This window comes from Onychostruthus taczanowskii, unplaced genomic scaffold (assembly GCF_017590055.1).
Source record: "Onychostruthus taczanowskii isolate IOZ18803 unplaced genomic scaffold, ASM1759005v1 scaffold95, whole genome shotgun sequence".
NCBI lineage: Eukaryota > Metazoa > Chordata > Aves > Passeriformes > Passeridae > Onychostruthus > Onychostruthus taczanowskii.
In genome coordinates, this window is record NW_024507546.1 from 1707615 (window position 1) to 1724354 (window position 16740).

General features: G+C 43.0%; 1 protein-coding gene across 1 annotated transcript in view; it reads right to left on the bottom strand.

The window, feature by feature from the left end:
- Positions 1–16740, bottom strand: part of VWF (von Willebrand factor) — a 118944-nt gene that overhangs the window by 87215 nt on the left and 14989 nt on the right. Inside the window, exons 7-13 of the mRNA XM_041426849.1 lie at positions 12975–13191; positions 10799–10921; positions 7895–8006; positions 6066–6112; positions 3320–3456; positions 1834–1972; positions 1135–1235 (exon numbers count right to left, since the gene is read on the bottom strand). Coding sequence (XP_041282783.1) covers positions 1135–1235; positions 1834–1972; positions 3320–3456; positions 6066–6112; positions 7895–8006; positions 10799–10921; positions 12975–13191 — 876 coding nt within the window. The remainder of the gene's footprint in view (positions 1–1134; positions 1236–1833; positions 1973–3319; positions 3457–6065; positions 6113–7894; positions 8007–10798; positions 10922–12974; positions 13192–16740) is intronic.

The following is a 16740-nucleotide window of genomic DNA, read 5'->3' on the forward strand; positions in this document are numbered from 1 at the left end:
GACAACTGGAGGAACTTCCAGTGGTCTTATGGGTAGAGGATCTGAAGCAGAAAATCATGGTTTTTTCAGTGGGACAAAATATTTGCCAGGTTATATGGGTCTCTGACCAGGGAGAAAAATACTTGGAATACTGAGGAAAGCCAAAATTCCTGAGATGTGCCAAGGGACTGAAGTGAATTAAGCCCCCAAAGAACTTTTAGGACCCTCAGAGCACAGAGAGAGAGGTTAAATCAAAACAACAACCACAAACCCACAGATGCTTTCTAAAATTATTCCAGACCTTTCTTATCTATTTTCTTTTCAACTCTTGAACTCAGTTCTGAACTGGTTCTCATAACCCTTTGTACCATGCCAGACATGACATTTAAGCCAGATTTTGGGGCAGGCAAGGAGAATGCAAAAGCAACACCGTGGGGTTCAAGGAGGGCAGTGTTTACCACTCGGTAGAATATCCCAGAAAAACTGGTTTTCTTGGCAAGACTCCTCTCAGTGAGCAGACCCTACTAAAAGGGGGGTTCAAAGGCAGCAGGGCTGTGGTTACAGCTTCCTAATAGATCATTTCTGTTACACCTGGCTTCATTTTTCTACACTTTGCTGTGTCTGCAGCACCAACAAAACCTAATTGTTAATCAAAGCTGACTTCAAATATTGCTTACAGTAGAAGGAGCCCACAACACATCTTCTATGAACTGATTTTTATTTCCTGGAAAATATGAGTAACTGTGTCTCTGGGGGCCTTTCCTTCCCTTATTTTAAGTCGTTCACATCTGTTGGTTTAGACAGGGCAGTCAAAGCAAACAACAACAAAACTCCGGTTTGGAGGATGTCTGCTGAACAAAACACAAAACTGTTCATGGTTAATAACAGCTGTCATTAGACACACATACAAAAAAAAAAAAAAAAAAAAAAAAGAAAAAAGGGGGAGGTAAAAATAGCTACCTTGCTGCTGTAAGATGAAGTGTTTGTTTCTGGAATACAAAAGAACCTGTATATTACTCTGGGAGTAGCAAAAGAGAACAGAATTCCTAACATGCAACAAAAAGCAACTTCTGACTTCAGACAAGAAAATCTTTGTACATATTTGGGTGGAACAAGAGAGGGGGCAAGCAGGCAGAAAAAAACCAGAAAAAGTACCTTCACTAGGAGTTCTCCATGACCATCCCAGTCAATCTGCAGATCATCCCCATAGGTGAGGCGAACTGAACTCCTCACCACGCGCTGGACACGGAGAGCACCTGAAGGCAACCACAGGGTGCCAGTGAGCTTTTACAAGATGTAGCGACAGGACAACGGGGAATGACTTTACATTGACAGAGAGCAGGTTTAGATTGGATATTGGGAAGAAATTGTTCCCTGTGAGGTTGCTGAGGCCTCGGCACAGGTTGCCCAGAGAAGCTGTGGCTGCCCCATTCTTGGAAGTGTCCAAGGCCAGGTTGGATGGGGCTGTGAGCAACCTGGGCTAGTGGAAGGTGTCCCTGCCCAAGGCAGGGGTGTTGAACCAGAAGACCTTTAAGGTCCAAACCAAATTATTCTGTGATTCCATGCTTTCAAGCTTCTGTTGAAAAACAATAATTAAAAAAAAAAATAGACAAACAGTGATTTTCACAAATCTCACAAGTGCAGACCAGCTTAATTTTTCTGATTTTAGAGGAGCCAAGTCAAGATCTGTCTGCTGCATGGGGAGAAGTTGAAATGCCAGAGCCTCTAGAAGAGACTGCAAGAGAGTTTGGCATTGAAAACACTCTTTGATTAAGCTGGGTTAAGGCATGTCTAAAACCACTCCTAAGTAGGAGGCTTTCAGTGGCTGGCCAGAGTCAGACCATGTGAACACACCTTGCAGCAAAGGGATCTGTATGTCCTGCCCATTCAGCGAAACTCCTCCTCCATGTTTCATTTTAATGATGCTGTTGTCCATATCCCGGATCCGGACAGAAGCTGAGCGAGTGCAAACGGCATCAGGATCATCTGCACACTGCAGAGAAGGGAAAATCTGCCTCAAACATTCAGTTTTCACTTTCTTAGTGACTTAGTCCCAGAAGGCATTTTGGCATCTAATTTGAAAGGTGTTGAGAGTCATGCTGGTTTTATAGATCTAGTTTCTGCATCCCACAAACAGCAGGCTGGCAGCCTTCCCTCCATTATCCCATTAAGCACACACCATGGCTGAACTCCCCGTCTCAGAACTTGGAAAGGGATCTGTGGGCATTCCACCAGAACCCTGGCAGTGACCAGCCCCAGAGCTGTGGCAGGAGCAGGAAGGACACCTGACCCATACAGCCTACGAAACAACCACACAGTTCACATTACCCAAGACTCCTGGGGTGTTTATTTTCCCAGCTGTAGGATACCCAGTTGAGGAAAAGGGACTGGGGGGAGGCATATCTCCTCCCTGTTTCGAATATCTCCTCCCTGGTTTCGAAAGGGTAGTTTCAGTGGAAACCCGTCCGGCAGGTTCCCAAGCACTGATGACCTCAGAGCTGCACTATCAGAGCTCTCTAATGCAGGAGACAGATGCAGATGGTATGGAGAACTGTCACAGCCCATTTCTCCAAAGCCTGCAACTTCCCTGGGGCTGCTGGACAGGCTGATACTCCCCTTTCCCTCCTGTGAGTCTCCTGTCTCCATTGCATCTCTCCCTGCCTTCAATTCCTCTATCCCCATCACCTCTCTTCCCCTCTCCTTCCCTCAGGGTCCTTTTCAGTCTCCAAGTTTGTTCACCTTTTCCCAAGCACAACTGGTCAATTCATTTCATAACTGTGTAAACTTCCCTGTGACATCCCCCTTTAGGGTCTCCATCCCTCCTTGCATTGGTCTGGCTCCCTTTCCTGCCTCTCTGCAGTTGCCTCTCACACATCCATCAGGGGAGGCAGCAAAGAAAGTCAGGAGCTGCTGTCTTAGTACAAAAAAATCACCAGCCAATCTGACTAAATGGGAAACAAAGCAAGGCAGTGCTCTGCCAGTGCACTCTGCTTGGTGTCCAAGGAAATGTCCTTTCCCCACAGGCATTAGGGAAGCACCAGCAGCCAGGGTGCTTGGCAAGGGGTGCACCCTCACCTCTGTTTGTTCAGCTGGCAAAGAGTCGGTGAGGGCCCATTCTCCAAACCTCATCACGAATCTCCATCCCCAGGCTCCTGGGAATGGTGGTGAGGAGAAGCAAAACACTTATTAACTAAGAAGACTGTATCTGTTATTTAAACTAATTATCTCATAGGGAAATTACTTCTGTTGGTCTGTGCATCTGCAATTCATGTCATAGTCCCACAGTCCTGCCCCTGCTCTCAAGAGTATGCGCAGAGGCACCAGTCAAGGCTGCTGTTACCTGCACCGTCTGGATGATCACAGAGAAGGAATTTTCCACACAATCCTTGGCAAATAAGTACTGGCAAATCCCACTGAAGGTGAAATACTTGCTGTCAAAGCTTTTGAAATGGGACTGGCCGGTGACAGAGCATTCCCCTGGAAAAAGCAAAAAGCCATTAATCATCCCAGTGCCAGATTCAAGCAAATTCCTGCTTAGCCCCTACAAGCCTCTGAGAAGGAAGAGCAGCCCTCGTGGAACAGGTTGTACAAGATCCAAGCTCCATACAGACCAGAAAGCACCAGCATGATCCTTATCTCACTGTTTATTTCCGTAAGGCATTACTAGTAGTAACAGAGGAACTAACAACCGCTGGGGAACACAGAATAAATCACAGTCAAGAGCTGAACTTTGTGCCTATGGAAAAGCCTATATTCTTTTGTTGGGATGCCTTAAATACCAATAAGTTATTTTAACATAAAATAACTTATGAGAATGAAGAGCTGGAACATAATGTCTGTGGGAGTCCTTCCAAGGGTAGAATTTATGTTAGACTTTACCCTGAACCATCATCTCAACTAACAGAAAGTTGAAAATAATTCTATAGTTACAATAGCTACATCTAAAGTCCTCACAGAATAATGCGAAAGCCTGGCTGGACCATCTTTCCACTAGAAAAAGGAGCTATTTAAACACATCAACATTTGAAAGTGTTTTGGTAAGTTGTGGCTTTTCAATTCCAGGAAGACAGTATCCCAATACCACAGCTGAGATCTAGTCATGCAAACACACAGAAAGGCTCCAACTCCACAGAGCTTGCTTGGAAAATCTTCCATATGAGAAGACCATCACACAGATGATCCCATGGCAAACAAGGCAGCCACTCCCTCATCCAGAACAAAATTCAAGTGCTGGGCCTATGCTGGCCATCACCAGCCAAAGGCTGGAGAAGGGTTAAATGTTACAAGCTGGCAGGTGAGCTCAATGAGTTACTCTCTCTTCGCTGCCTTTGTGTCCCACAGATCTGTCTAATGAACATCACGTGGAAATTTCCCTCTTCAGCATATTATTTAGTGTTTACTATCTTAAACCAGCTGGTGCTAAAGTACAGATCCTGAGGATTCCCAGCCTTGCACAGTTCTGATTCACCCTAAGAGAAGTCCAGCACCTCCTGGATGTTTGTCATCCCTTGGAGTTTGATTTTCAGGGCATTCTCTGCAACAAGGAACCAAGGACAGGTTTGAAGCACAGAGAACTGAGGACTGCTATCTAAGACAAGTCCCAGCCTTTGGCATTGCTCCTGAAAGCGAGTTTTCTTTTCTACAGCCAAGTCTTTACTTATGGGTCCCTCTGTCTACTCCATTTGATATAATGCATCCCATGAAATTTCCTGAAACCTTCTGCCTTCATAATTATTTTTGTTATGATATCAGCTTGAAAGCCTCTTGGTAGTGTCAGCCAGCTCCACCTTTGGATACACCTTATCACCAAATTTACAGCTGGGCAGTTCACTCCTACCATATGAAAGCAATCTTTCCTGACAAAAAAAAAAAAAAAAAAATTGGCAGAAGGTACAAAAATAAGCTGCCTTTCTTTTCCACTTCTGCTCATTTGGGAGAGCTTCCCAGTTCAGAAGAAGGCTGCAATGCTATAGTGCCTCTTGCACAGAGCTGGAGATCAACATCTGTGTGCAAGCCTCAATACCAGATTTTTCTTCACTTCTATAATCACTATGAAGAAAGTGTTGCTGGAGTTAAGGATAAAAATTTGGCCCACAGAGTATTCATCACAGCCCCGAGATGAAGGACATTAAAAGCTGTAACCTAAGGAAAAACTGAAGTTTGAAAAGCATCTCTTTCTTGTTTGTAATCATGCTGCTGCCCATTAGCTAAAAGATGTAATGAATCAGCCTGGGCTGTGTCCTTGAAGCTGTGTTTTAGACAGTGAGATTTTCTGCACTTGAAGAGATCCTTAACAAGCACAGGGAACAGCTCACTAAAAATGTCATCTCCATTTTGAATATTTGCATACACCACCCCCCATCCTCTTCTTTAAGTGCTGATACTTTGGGGGAAGTGCTCTTTTGTTCTAAAGCAGGAGGAAACAGAGCATTGATGGGTCAAGCAAGTTTCATCTTACTAGAAAAAGACAGACTTTTTTGATAGAACACCTTAAGATTGTTGCAATTCCCCTAATTTGTGAGGGTTGCACAGTCTCATCTCAACAAAAAAACACCAAAGCCCACAAATCTGCTGTTTTCCTGTCCAGCCATAACCTCAGCCTGCATCTGCAGAGCTGCCTCTCCAATCTGCCAGCACCCATGGAAGGCAGGGCAGCCACTTTCTCCCTGGGGCTGTGGCTCCTTCGCCCACAACATGACCACGAGGGAATTGTCATGGTCAAGAAAGTACAATGAGAAATTGTACCTGGTCAAAGAAAGCCAGGAGTGTTCCTCTACCTGCAAGCCAATCCTCTGAACATACAGACACTTAGAACTGGCAAGCTAAGTAATCAAAGCAGGAACTGGCCTTCCCACCAAACAGGATTTTTAATTGCTACACATAAACCACACAGGGCAATGTCTGACTTGTCTCAGGAGAAGAACTCAAAAGCAGGATCCAACTGGATCCTTACTGGAGTAAGCAAGGAAGAACAAAGATTTGCTTTTTTGGGCAAAAAAAACCCCAAAACCATAAGTGGGGCATGAGTGGGAGGGACGTAGGCAAGGCTTATTTGTCAAAACCTGAAAAGAGTAAAGCCAACATACCTGGACATTCCCCATTGCTGCAGATCCACATGCCACGTCGACAAATGCTAGGAAAGAGAGTAGCAAGTTAAGCAAGAGTACATGAATATAAATCTCCTCTTGCACATTTTTCCCAAAAAACTGAAAATGGTCATCTGTCCCAGGGAAGTTAGATCAGTCCCCAACATCCTTTCCATCTCCCATAACCTCATTTCTTAATGTATTCATCCCTTCTTCCCATCATTTGACAGCAACTGCTGATAATATGAATGGGTATGGTTGCAGAACTCAAGGATTTCTATTTTTCTCTGTCACAGATCTGTGTTTAATGGAATTTTCAGCTATATTCCACTGATATGGAATGAGTTCAATGCAGTTCTCAAGGTATATCTATCAATACAACAAAATCACAGGGGAAAAAATGTTTGAAGGGACTTCTAGGAAAATAATTTACTACAATCCCCACCTCAGAGAAGGCAATGTCAAAGCTGGATTAGGTGGGTAAGGGCCTTGCCCATTTGAGTTTAGAGATATCCAAGATGAGGTCCCACAGCCTCTTTGAGCAGCTGTCCCAGTACAGCACTGGAGAAGGGAGAAGAATTTTTCTTTGTGTCAAAACAGAATTTCCTTTGCAGCTTGTGTCCATTGCTTCACAACACTTTCCTGTTTGCCTCTGAGAAAAGTTTGGCCCCATCCTCTTGACAGCCCATCTTTAGGCAGTGAAAGTTGCCTCACTAGCCCTTAAGCAAATCTATTCCCCTTTGCTTCTTCTTACATCAAACTCCCCAGCTGTGATCACTTCCAGTGTCTTCCACAACCCTCTCTACACTCCTTGTTTCAAGAGCTACTATATTCTTCTCATTCCTTTAATTATCCCAGCCCCTGAAAACCATTTGTGGGGAGGCAGATTATTGAGGATGTTAAATGCAGAGTCAACAGAATTACGTTCTCCACAGCAGCATCAAGCTTGAATAATAGGAAGCAGTAACAAAACACAAGCAATAAAAAACCCAGCCTGTCAGGCTACACTCATCTCCCAGGAGCACTAAGGTTGAACAATGTGGCCAAGCTGAAAGCTGCAGAGGACTGCAGGGAAAAAGATAAAATGCTAATGTCATGGTTATGGCTTGTGTTCTGGGACACATGGTGCAGGTAATGAAAAGCTTCTGATTAACAGGGATGATGCACAGACCACCTTTCTTCTGCATGTCATGGCCTTCATTGAGTCCTCCTCCTTCTGTGCTCCAACTGGAAACTTCTGAGTAAAGAGTTGTCCAAACTCCTTGCACAAATATGTTCACACTGAACACAAAACCAGATCAGGAATATGTGACTAATTCCTCTTCCTTTCTGTAAAGTGCTGGTTTTCCCCCCCAGTCTGGTACTCAGGAGTGAAAGAAAAAATGTGAGCCATGCTAGGAAGACTCATTAGCCCTGTAACAAGTTCCAAGGACGTGCCTTAGACTAACTCCTCTTGGAAAGAAATGGGGTCTAGAGGTTAAATATATGTAGGAAGTCAAAACAAAGACAACACCGCTGACACTACCCAGACATGGGAACCTGCTGGTCTGTCTTATCCACAGGAAACAGGTAGTTCTCTGCTCTTTGAAGGATTGTGACCTTCATGTTGTTCTATCAGATCAAATATCCCTTTAAAAACAGAGCTGATTTTGCCTTTGTGAACAGCTCACTTCTCGGAAGGGGCTGGGAATTCCAGTAAGAGAGCAAGCCCTTTGCCAGTGAAAGGAAATTTTTTAAAGGTAGATTTCTAGAAAGATAATGCAAAGCAGTCACTGACCAGTGTGCAGTACTTATCTACAGCAACCACATCAGAGCAGCACAGGGTTTACCATGAGTTGCAGTCCTGGGAGATGGTGAAGCCAGGAGGATAATGTTTTCCAGAGTGGATGCAGGAGCAGTCAGAGCTTTCAATGCAGTGTTCACCATCAAGGAGTAGCCCCTCTGGATAGGTCAGATAGCATCAGACATCCATATCACACACACAGGGACAGAAACATAAATAAAATTAGATTTTCTTGTTCTTCATAGCCTTTACCAAGACTTCATATGCATTATTATCCATACTTAGTCACAGACAGCAATAGAAAGGAATGAGGCTTGCCAAAAAGCTTCACAGGGGCAGGTGTCTGCTTTCCTTCTGGTGCTGCCTCTCCCTCAGACCTGCTGAACAAAGCATTTCTGGTGCTCCCAGAAAATCTTTTTGCTTAGCATATCCTCAGGTCCAGAACACATGTTGGGACATAGACAAATTAAACACAGGGAGCACAATCAAAGTTGATAAGTGCTGGCCTGGGACTTGACTGTTGGAAAAACCATGAACTTCACTGGCTGCAGTAAAGGGTGTCCACACAGGTCTTGTATTTGTCATAAGAGAGTTAAATGAGTTAAAGTGAGGAATGAAGAAACTAATTTGGACACCATTTAAGTCTAGGAGAGACAGTCTGAGAGAAAGAAGCCACTTCTGAACTTCTGCAGAGGCAAAAAGCAAAAGGGCCAACTTCCCAACTTGGGTCCAGCTGCTGAGGTTTCCGTATTACACAACTAGAATTACCTGTTCTATAGAGAGAGCTATTTATCCTCCAAGGATAAACAGAGGCACAAAGGAATTACAAGATCTTTCTAAGGTAGAAACTTCTTGCTTCTATTGCTAGTTTATAGTGCTTTCTATTCAATCCCTATATTGAGTGAGAGTTGATAGTCCACCATTTTCAAAAGAGCTGCAGTGGCAAAACATTTGTTTTCTTGAACACCCCTCTGCCTTCTCTTTGAGGGACTCCTTCCAATTGTCTGCAGAGATTTTGGCTCTTTTCCTTGGGAGCAGCAGTCATCACTGACAGCAAGATCCAGATAAGTCTCCTTTCTCCTATTCTTCCCATAGAGCTGCCTGGAAAGATCTTGGCTGTTGATAAAATCCTTCCAGTGACAGAGAGAATCACAACAAGATCTGAGCATTTAAGAGCGCTGTGGCTCTCCAGAGAGCACAAGAAAACAGAATGCCTGCATTTTTCTGGCAAGAGTAACTCCATTTACAGCAATTAATGTAACCATGAGGGGCATTTAACAGAGGGGAAAAAAAATAAAATTAAAGAAGACATTCATCAAACATTGTGGAGACCCGGGAGGAGGGGGACATTCCCTAGTCCAGGGAGACACAAGAAGCTTCCCTCAAAAAGCTGTTAGACCCCATCAGCTCCTTCCCCTGTTCCTTAGCCTGTTCCTATGTTCCTGAGCCACACCCTCCCTATTCCCCTGATTGGCCCTCATCTTTGTACTGCCCCGAGACCAGGGTCAGCCCCCAGGCCCCTGTATAGAGAAAGCTGGACCCTCCGTGTGTGTGTCTGGGACCTGATCATCTCACCGCACGGTGAATAAAACATCTGTGGATATTATGCAAAGGTCCTTTTTGCTTCCTTACCCTGGACTATACTAGCAGCAATTCAGACTGCTATAAAACATCCTTCAGATCCTGTTTGCCCTTGGAGCACTGGAGGGAAGCTAAGTGGAGGTAGAATCCTCATCAAAAATCCCTCTAGTCATCTGTCAGATCCTCCTGGTTTTCTATCAAACTCAAATCCAGGTTCTTCCTTTCTGGCTGTGCAACAAATAGCAGTAAAAGTTTTGAACTGCTGATTGTTATTCTCATGCCCTTTACCCTTACTGAGAAGCTCCTGCTTCTCCTCTTCTCAGTTCCTGTCTCCTTAAACCTTTCCCATGCTGAACAGACCAATGCATCTACCAAAGGAAAAGTACAGCAAGAGCCCTTGTGCAGCCAGAGGATTCATTTCCTTCAGCTTTCTCCAACACTTCCAGGACTGCACAAATACAGTAGCTGGATCCTTCAAAGCAAAATAATCTCCAGAGGTCCTGCCACACTTCTGAACCTCCAGCAAGGAAGAGATTGGCAGCTGAATGGGAAACTACCAAACTCTGAATGCAGTCATTCCTCAAACAAGACTGACATTGTCATTATTGCCTTGTTTTGGAAAGCAAAGTTCTGTAAGCCTCCATCACACTTGGTATCTTGTACAAGGTGACACTAAACACCTGTGTGCATTCACAAAGCTCAGACAGGCTGAAATGCAGAGATAGTCCTATTCAAAACAAACAAAGCACCCAATGAACAAAATCAAACAAAAAAAAATCAGCTAGAAATGGAAGCATATGGAGCTTTGAAGCCAGGAACCAAGTTCTCCCCCTGCAGTTGTTTTAAGTACAACAGACAGAAGTAGAAAATTGGTGTGGCTGGGCTGTTCCCTTTAATCCAATCAAATCTCCTGTATGGAAGATTCAATAATAAATTATCCACCTAAATCATAGAGTCCTTTGAATTTGCAGTGCAACCACTACACGTACTGTTTTTCTGCAAGAAATTCCTTCAGTATATTCTCTGCTGTTTCTTCCCCTAACTGTACTTGCCTTTAACCCAAGCAATTCAGGAGTACATCAAAGGCAAGCAGTCTCTCACCAAGAAATAAAGGCAGTCTTGGAATATTAGTTGGTACTGATTTTCACAGAAACATTTACTTTTTAGTTGGCCCTGAAAAATGGCCCTTTCATGGAGTGAGCATACATGTGCTACAGAAACTGGATTACTCTAGGGCATGGTCTCAGAAAAAAAGAAGTGTTTCTGATTTCAAGAAAATTTAAGGGAAGACACAGCTTTCTCTCTTCTAATAAAATAGGTAGCCTGACTGCCAAATGTTTCTCTGTAAATAACCCAGTAAATAAATTACCAGGGCAGCTGCAGCCATCAACACATTGTCCATGACACACTTCATTGATATTCAGACTCTGGCAGGTTTTGGCACACGGGGATACACACTCCTTATATTCCATGCCAACTGGACATCTTGGCCCTGAAACAATTAAAATAAATTAGAAATGCTAATTCCTCAGTAACTCTCAAACCAACAAATCCTTTCATTATCAAGAGCTGAACCACAGAGACACAAAAAGTCATGTCAACTTCCAAAGGATTATTTCTTTTTTAGAAGCAGAACATTTTAGAAATATTTGATTTTCAATTTGCTGCAATATCATCTGCAATATCATCTGTCAAGTAAATACTCAGAGGTCAAAGCCAATTTGTTTTCTAATAAATTGAGTCTTAATAACTAAACCCAAGTGCATTAAGAATAATCAAGCCCAGGGAGAAGTTTTGTAATAATATCTAAGCAATTTGGACAGACATGGTTGTCCATGGTTGTCCATGTTTGCACCTATAAGCCATGCACTTACTCCACTCATTTGTGAAATTATCCTGTTTGGTGTTTCCATGGAGAACCAGGAGACAGTTAAAACTCTGAAATCCCATCCTCCTTCTTCCAGGGAACCACTAGCTCAAGATAACACCCATGCCTGGTATCTCCACTGCAGCCATTATCTAGGCCAGGCCATTACGCAAACACACTATTACAGGCATTCCTTCTCTTCAATGCATACACACACCATGTCCTACAAGACTGCAGGGGCATGAAGTGGGAAGAAAAGGTTAGAGACTGCCCTTTCCAAGCCAATCCTCTGCTGAAGAGGTGGGAGGGTAACGAAGGAGTGATCTTGCCCTGGGTGCCCTGGGCTCGGGCACCAACTTGCACAGTGTGCCCAGCACTAGAGCCCTTCCCACACAGCAGAGCATTCCATATCTCCATCATCATCATCACCTCCTGAGAAAGCACCATAGCACAGATGAAGGGTGATAGAAAATAGAGCTCCTGCTGTGGCAGTGGACACTTCCCTCTTTCCTGACTCAGGAGAAAAAAAACAAACTGCAGCTCATGAATTCAAAGGTCAGAAATGAGCTCCAAAGCTCCTGGGATCACAGAAAGGCTCATTTCACTTGTGGCTTTTAATCAGACTTACAAAGAGCCACAGCAAAAATGGGTTATCTGGCTCACACCCTGAGAAAGGAGATGAGCTTTAATAGATCCCTTTTATGTCCCAATGGAAAGGTAATAAATTACTGCTAGAACTCAGTCTGTACAATCCCTAGAACAAGTGGCTGGCAGCATCTTGCTGCCCTAACCACAGGCTGAAGGCACAGATTTCTTCAGTGGCCAATAGCAGAATATCTTTACCAGAGAACCAAATGCTGTCAGTACAAATCAGAGTGTTTATCCCATTAAGTCAATTTACACAAATGTTCCAAGGAAAACGTCCTTTCTCATAACTAAAAACCATACGAAAAATCACTGAGAACATGATATTAGTAGATTTTTTAAATTATTTTTTGAATGCTTTCTATTAAACCATGGTTCTCAGCGGTAGGTGCAAACATGACTTTTCCTCTATAAATATAATCCATCTCAGTCAGTCTGTGCTCTTCCCTGTTGCAAAACCTCAGCACAGACGGAATCAGGACCTCTGAACTCAGCAAAATTGGGCTAATTAAGGCAGCAGTTCAAAATGCAATCAGGATCTCTAACCTAGACAAAAATTAGATTTAAAAAGGCAACATCTCAATTTGAAGGCAATTGATTCAAGCAAATAAAGGGTGAAACAATTGTATTTATGCAAAAAACGTTAGAGAGCATTTCACAAAGATACTGACTTAAAAAATACGGGCTGGAAAATGTCATACATCTGAACCATATGTAAAATAGCACCTAAACATCCTAGTCTATACCTATGTGTATCAAATAAGTCTTCACTGACTGCATACAATGTGGTGGGACATGTAACAGCTCAGGCTCTTCTTTATAAATGTTTCAAACAATAGTGCTTTGGGGACAAGAACTTCTAGAAAAAAGTGGGTGATGGAGAGCTGAAAGGGGGAGTGAGCAAAGGCACTTCCTATAAATGAACCAACTCCCTAAAAAAGCACCAGCTACTTTTAGCTGCAGGACAAAAATCTGCAAGACAGGCATGATGCTATTGGGGATGAGCAGCCTAGGAATAAATCTGCCAGCTTACTGCACGAGCTCTCTTCAGGCCACCCCTCCAAAATGACTCCTTCGTGAGCACAGCTCCTGGCATAGTCCAGAAAGGCAGGACAATGACAGTCCACGCCCTGGGGACAGGCACAGATGTCCCTTTCACAGAGGCTGATGTACGGCTCAGGATCCACTCGATGGTGACACCGGGAGAAGGTCAGCGATGTGCTCAGCAGCTGGCAGGTTTCTAGGACACCCTGCACGAGAAGTGAGGGGCAAAGGGATAGAGAGACAGAGAGAGAAGGGGACAAAATTACTTCCTATAGTCTCAGGAAGACAAGGGAAAACTCAACTTTTTCAAACACACCATCACCACTGTTGTTAACACATCACAGCTCTTATTTTACACCATCATACAGTTAATAATAGTCAAGAGCTAAGACTGAGCTCTACCCATTTATTCATTACATGCATGGATACATTAATACACCGATTATTGTAGAATAGAGTATCACATAAGGGATGTTTCACACAGAAACACATCAGTCAGTCAGTAAAAGGATAGAGGCATTCTACTTCCTTTGGCTTCCCAGAAAATAACTGGATGGTTCCTGGATTCCCAGGAAAGTGCACACAGCAACAGAGGGGAACTAAGGTAGGTAGGAAGAAAAACAACCAGACAATCTTTTGGATAACAAGTGACCAGAGCAGGTGTCAGAGGGAAAGATTGAGTCTGACTGAAATCCCAGGAATGAAATTTGTTTTCCACTTCTGGGCACACGTTCCCATCACTCCTGCTGGCTTGTCCAAAGCACAGCAGGTCAATTTAGCTCAGATAAATAGGGAACAATAGCCCAGGGAAGAAAAGCAATTTGTTCTGCTTTTCTCCTGAGTTAAATCAGCATGGTGAGAGCCAGTGTAAGGGAAGGACAGTACAGGGAGACAGGAGGAGGTATCAAGACCTCTTCTTTCAGACAGCAGAAACCTGAGAGGAAACTCAACTGTATGTGAAACAACACCTAAGGAAAATTTAGAGTATGATTAAATTCTCCAGAGGAGGCTCCCAGATAAACTCTTTTGTGCACATTATGTCACAGTTCAATGAGTCTGAGGTCCCCAGAGCAACTTTCTGAAAGGATGGCACTGAGTTTAGCTAAGTGAAAAACAATTTCCTGATAGAAGCCCAGCACAACTAAGAGTTGGAACATAACTTTCTTCTACTTATTTGTCAGTGTTTTATGTAAGCAAATGTAAACCATGGTGTATTTTGTAGGTGTTATACTCAGTGGTTAGAGGGCATATTCTTCATAGTGGTTCACAGTTACAATTCATTACTTCTAAAAAACTTTATATGTATCTGAGGTGACAGCACATACAAGCCTGTGTAACAAAAAAAAAAAATCAAAACATCTCATTTTCTGGGAGATGAAAAATGGAGATCAAAAAAATCCCAATGGAAAAAATAAAGAGGATTTCTCTGAATGGCAGCTATGGTGTCTGTATAGGAAAACTGCTGAGTAGAAAATACCTTTTTATTTTGTCTAAAGGGTGTTTTGTTCAGGTGATCAACTCAAGCTAGTACATGTCTGAGGCAAGACAGAATTTCTTGCTTATGAAAACAAACCAATCAGAAATGTCTACTCCATTTGAAACGTATTCCAAGTTTAGCAAAGGGCTCAGGGAACAACCACATGTGCAAAGAGGTTTTGGGCTTTCTGAGAAAGGACTCAGGGAACTTAAAACAGTGCTGACAGCTGGACATGGCGAAAATCAGAAATTCAGCTCCAGCCTGGGATAATTCTGATCCCCAGACAGTGCCCACCATGCTGAACCAGATGGGAAAAGAAAAAAAGACACTAGGAAGCAGGGGGGAGCAGGAACTACATAAATGGTGGTTGGTGCTGCTCTAAGACCCACAGAAATACAGAAGAGCTAAAAAGATGCCCTAAGGGTGGAAGTAACAACAACAGAAGCAGCCAAGAAAGCTATTAAAGCAGGGCTTGGAGATGAAACTGATAAAACCAACAGCAAGCTCAGAGCCATTCAGAGGATGAGCAGTACAGCAACTCCTGGACCAAAGCCTTGATCCAGATAGTATCAAGTGCGGTGGGAAACCAGTATGTGCAACAATCCCATCTAGGGGCTGAGCTAATGAAGTTTCTTAAGGTAATAGCCTGTTAATACAACTCAAACAGCAAGACTCAGACTGTATATTCCACTAAAAGGAACATTTGTAGATGGGAAAGTGACTTAAAAAACAAAGGAGATTACACACAAAAAAAAATTAACCCATTTTTCTTTTCCTCTAGTTCTTTGGTCTTGGATTTGTTCCCTAACAGCATAGTAAAGGCTGAGCTCCAGCTGATTATCTAGAAACCAAGTGATATATGTTGAAAAGCAACAGTTCATTTTCTCTGTGTAAAGGTTTTCTTGCCATTCAAATTTCATCAGATTTTCCAGTGACTTTAGGAAAAAAGTTATAGCTGAAATTTTCCTATCTTTCAGACATATCTCAATTATCATGACAAATAAGCTGAAATATGGGTAAATCCAAATAGATACAAAACCAAAAAAATTTTACTGTGAGGATGGTCAAAGAGAGGGTATGGAACCAACACCCTTGGAGATATTGAAAATGTGAGTGGACAAGGACCTGAGCAGCCTTATCTAGGATGGCCCTATTGGAAGCAGGGAATTGGACTCAATGACCCCTTCCAACTCTAACCATTGTGCAAATTATTTTTATTTTCATTCCTTCCTTTCTTTAAAACTCACTGGTCAGGCTGGACTAAGAGAGGTCCTTATTCTTTAGTTTAGAGGACAGTGGTGAGTATTAGATATTTGGCAGCCTCAGCCACTGCTGTAACAGTCCTGCTCATTGAACCTGCTCCACACAAAGAAGTATTTAAACCCAACAGACTGGAGAGTGAAGCCTCAGGCTGAAACAGTGCTTAGGATAAAGGTGGCTGTAAGATTAAAATTAGCAGGAGTGACTGCAGTATCTGAAATGCAGGTAAAGGTTGTAAAATTTCTCCCTTCCCTTCCGCACTAGTCCTATTTTAAATGTTTCTTTAAATAGGTTGGCGGGGTCCTGGCACTGGAAACCCTCAGCAACCACAAAACTTGCTGACCTTCCTTCTGCCCCAGGCCCACCACACAGAGCTGGAGGTGGAATTTTGTACATTCTTCCCATTTCTGTGGCATTTCCTTCTGCTGCTGCATGAACTGCATTTGTACAAAGCTTAACAATTACCATTAAAGAGGGAGAACCTAACAAATAACAGAAGAAATCAAAGATACCCTCTTGTTCCCTTGAATTTAAACCCAATGGTGTCCAGATACACCTATGGATTCTCCAGAACACTCAGGAAGGGTATATTTTGGTGCCATTAACTGGGTCTAGTTTTTGAGAAAATATATTTCATGGAGAAAGATTTAGCCTCCCACCTTCTCACATTAAAAACATCCAAACCCAGTATGTTTAATACACCAAACACTGGCTGTATGTTTGAGCAGACTAGATAACAACTGAAAGAAATCACTTCCTTTGAATGCTTATTAATCTGATGAAGAAAAATGAGATTTTAGATATAGTGGGCCTCATTTTTACCCATGTAATATATTATTATATTGTATAGAATGATTTGGGTTGCAAGGGATATTAAAGATCCTCTAGTCCAATCCCCTGCCATGGGCAGGAACACCTTCCACTCGACCAGGTTGCTCCAAGCCCCATCTAACCTGGCCTTGAACACATCCAGGGACAGGGCTGGACCTCTGGACCTTTGCTGGACCTGTCTCTGACT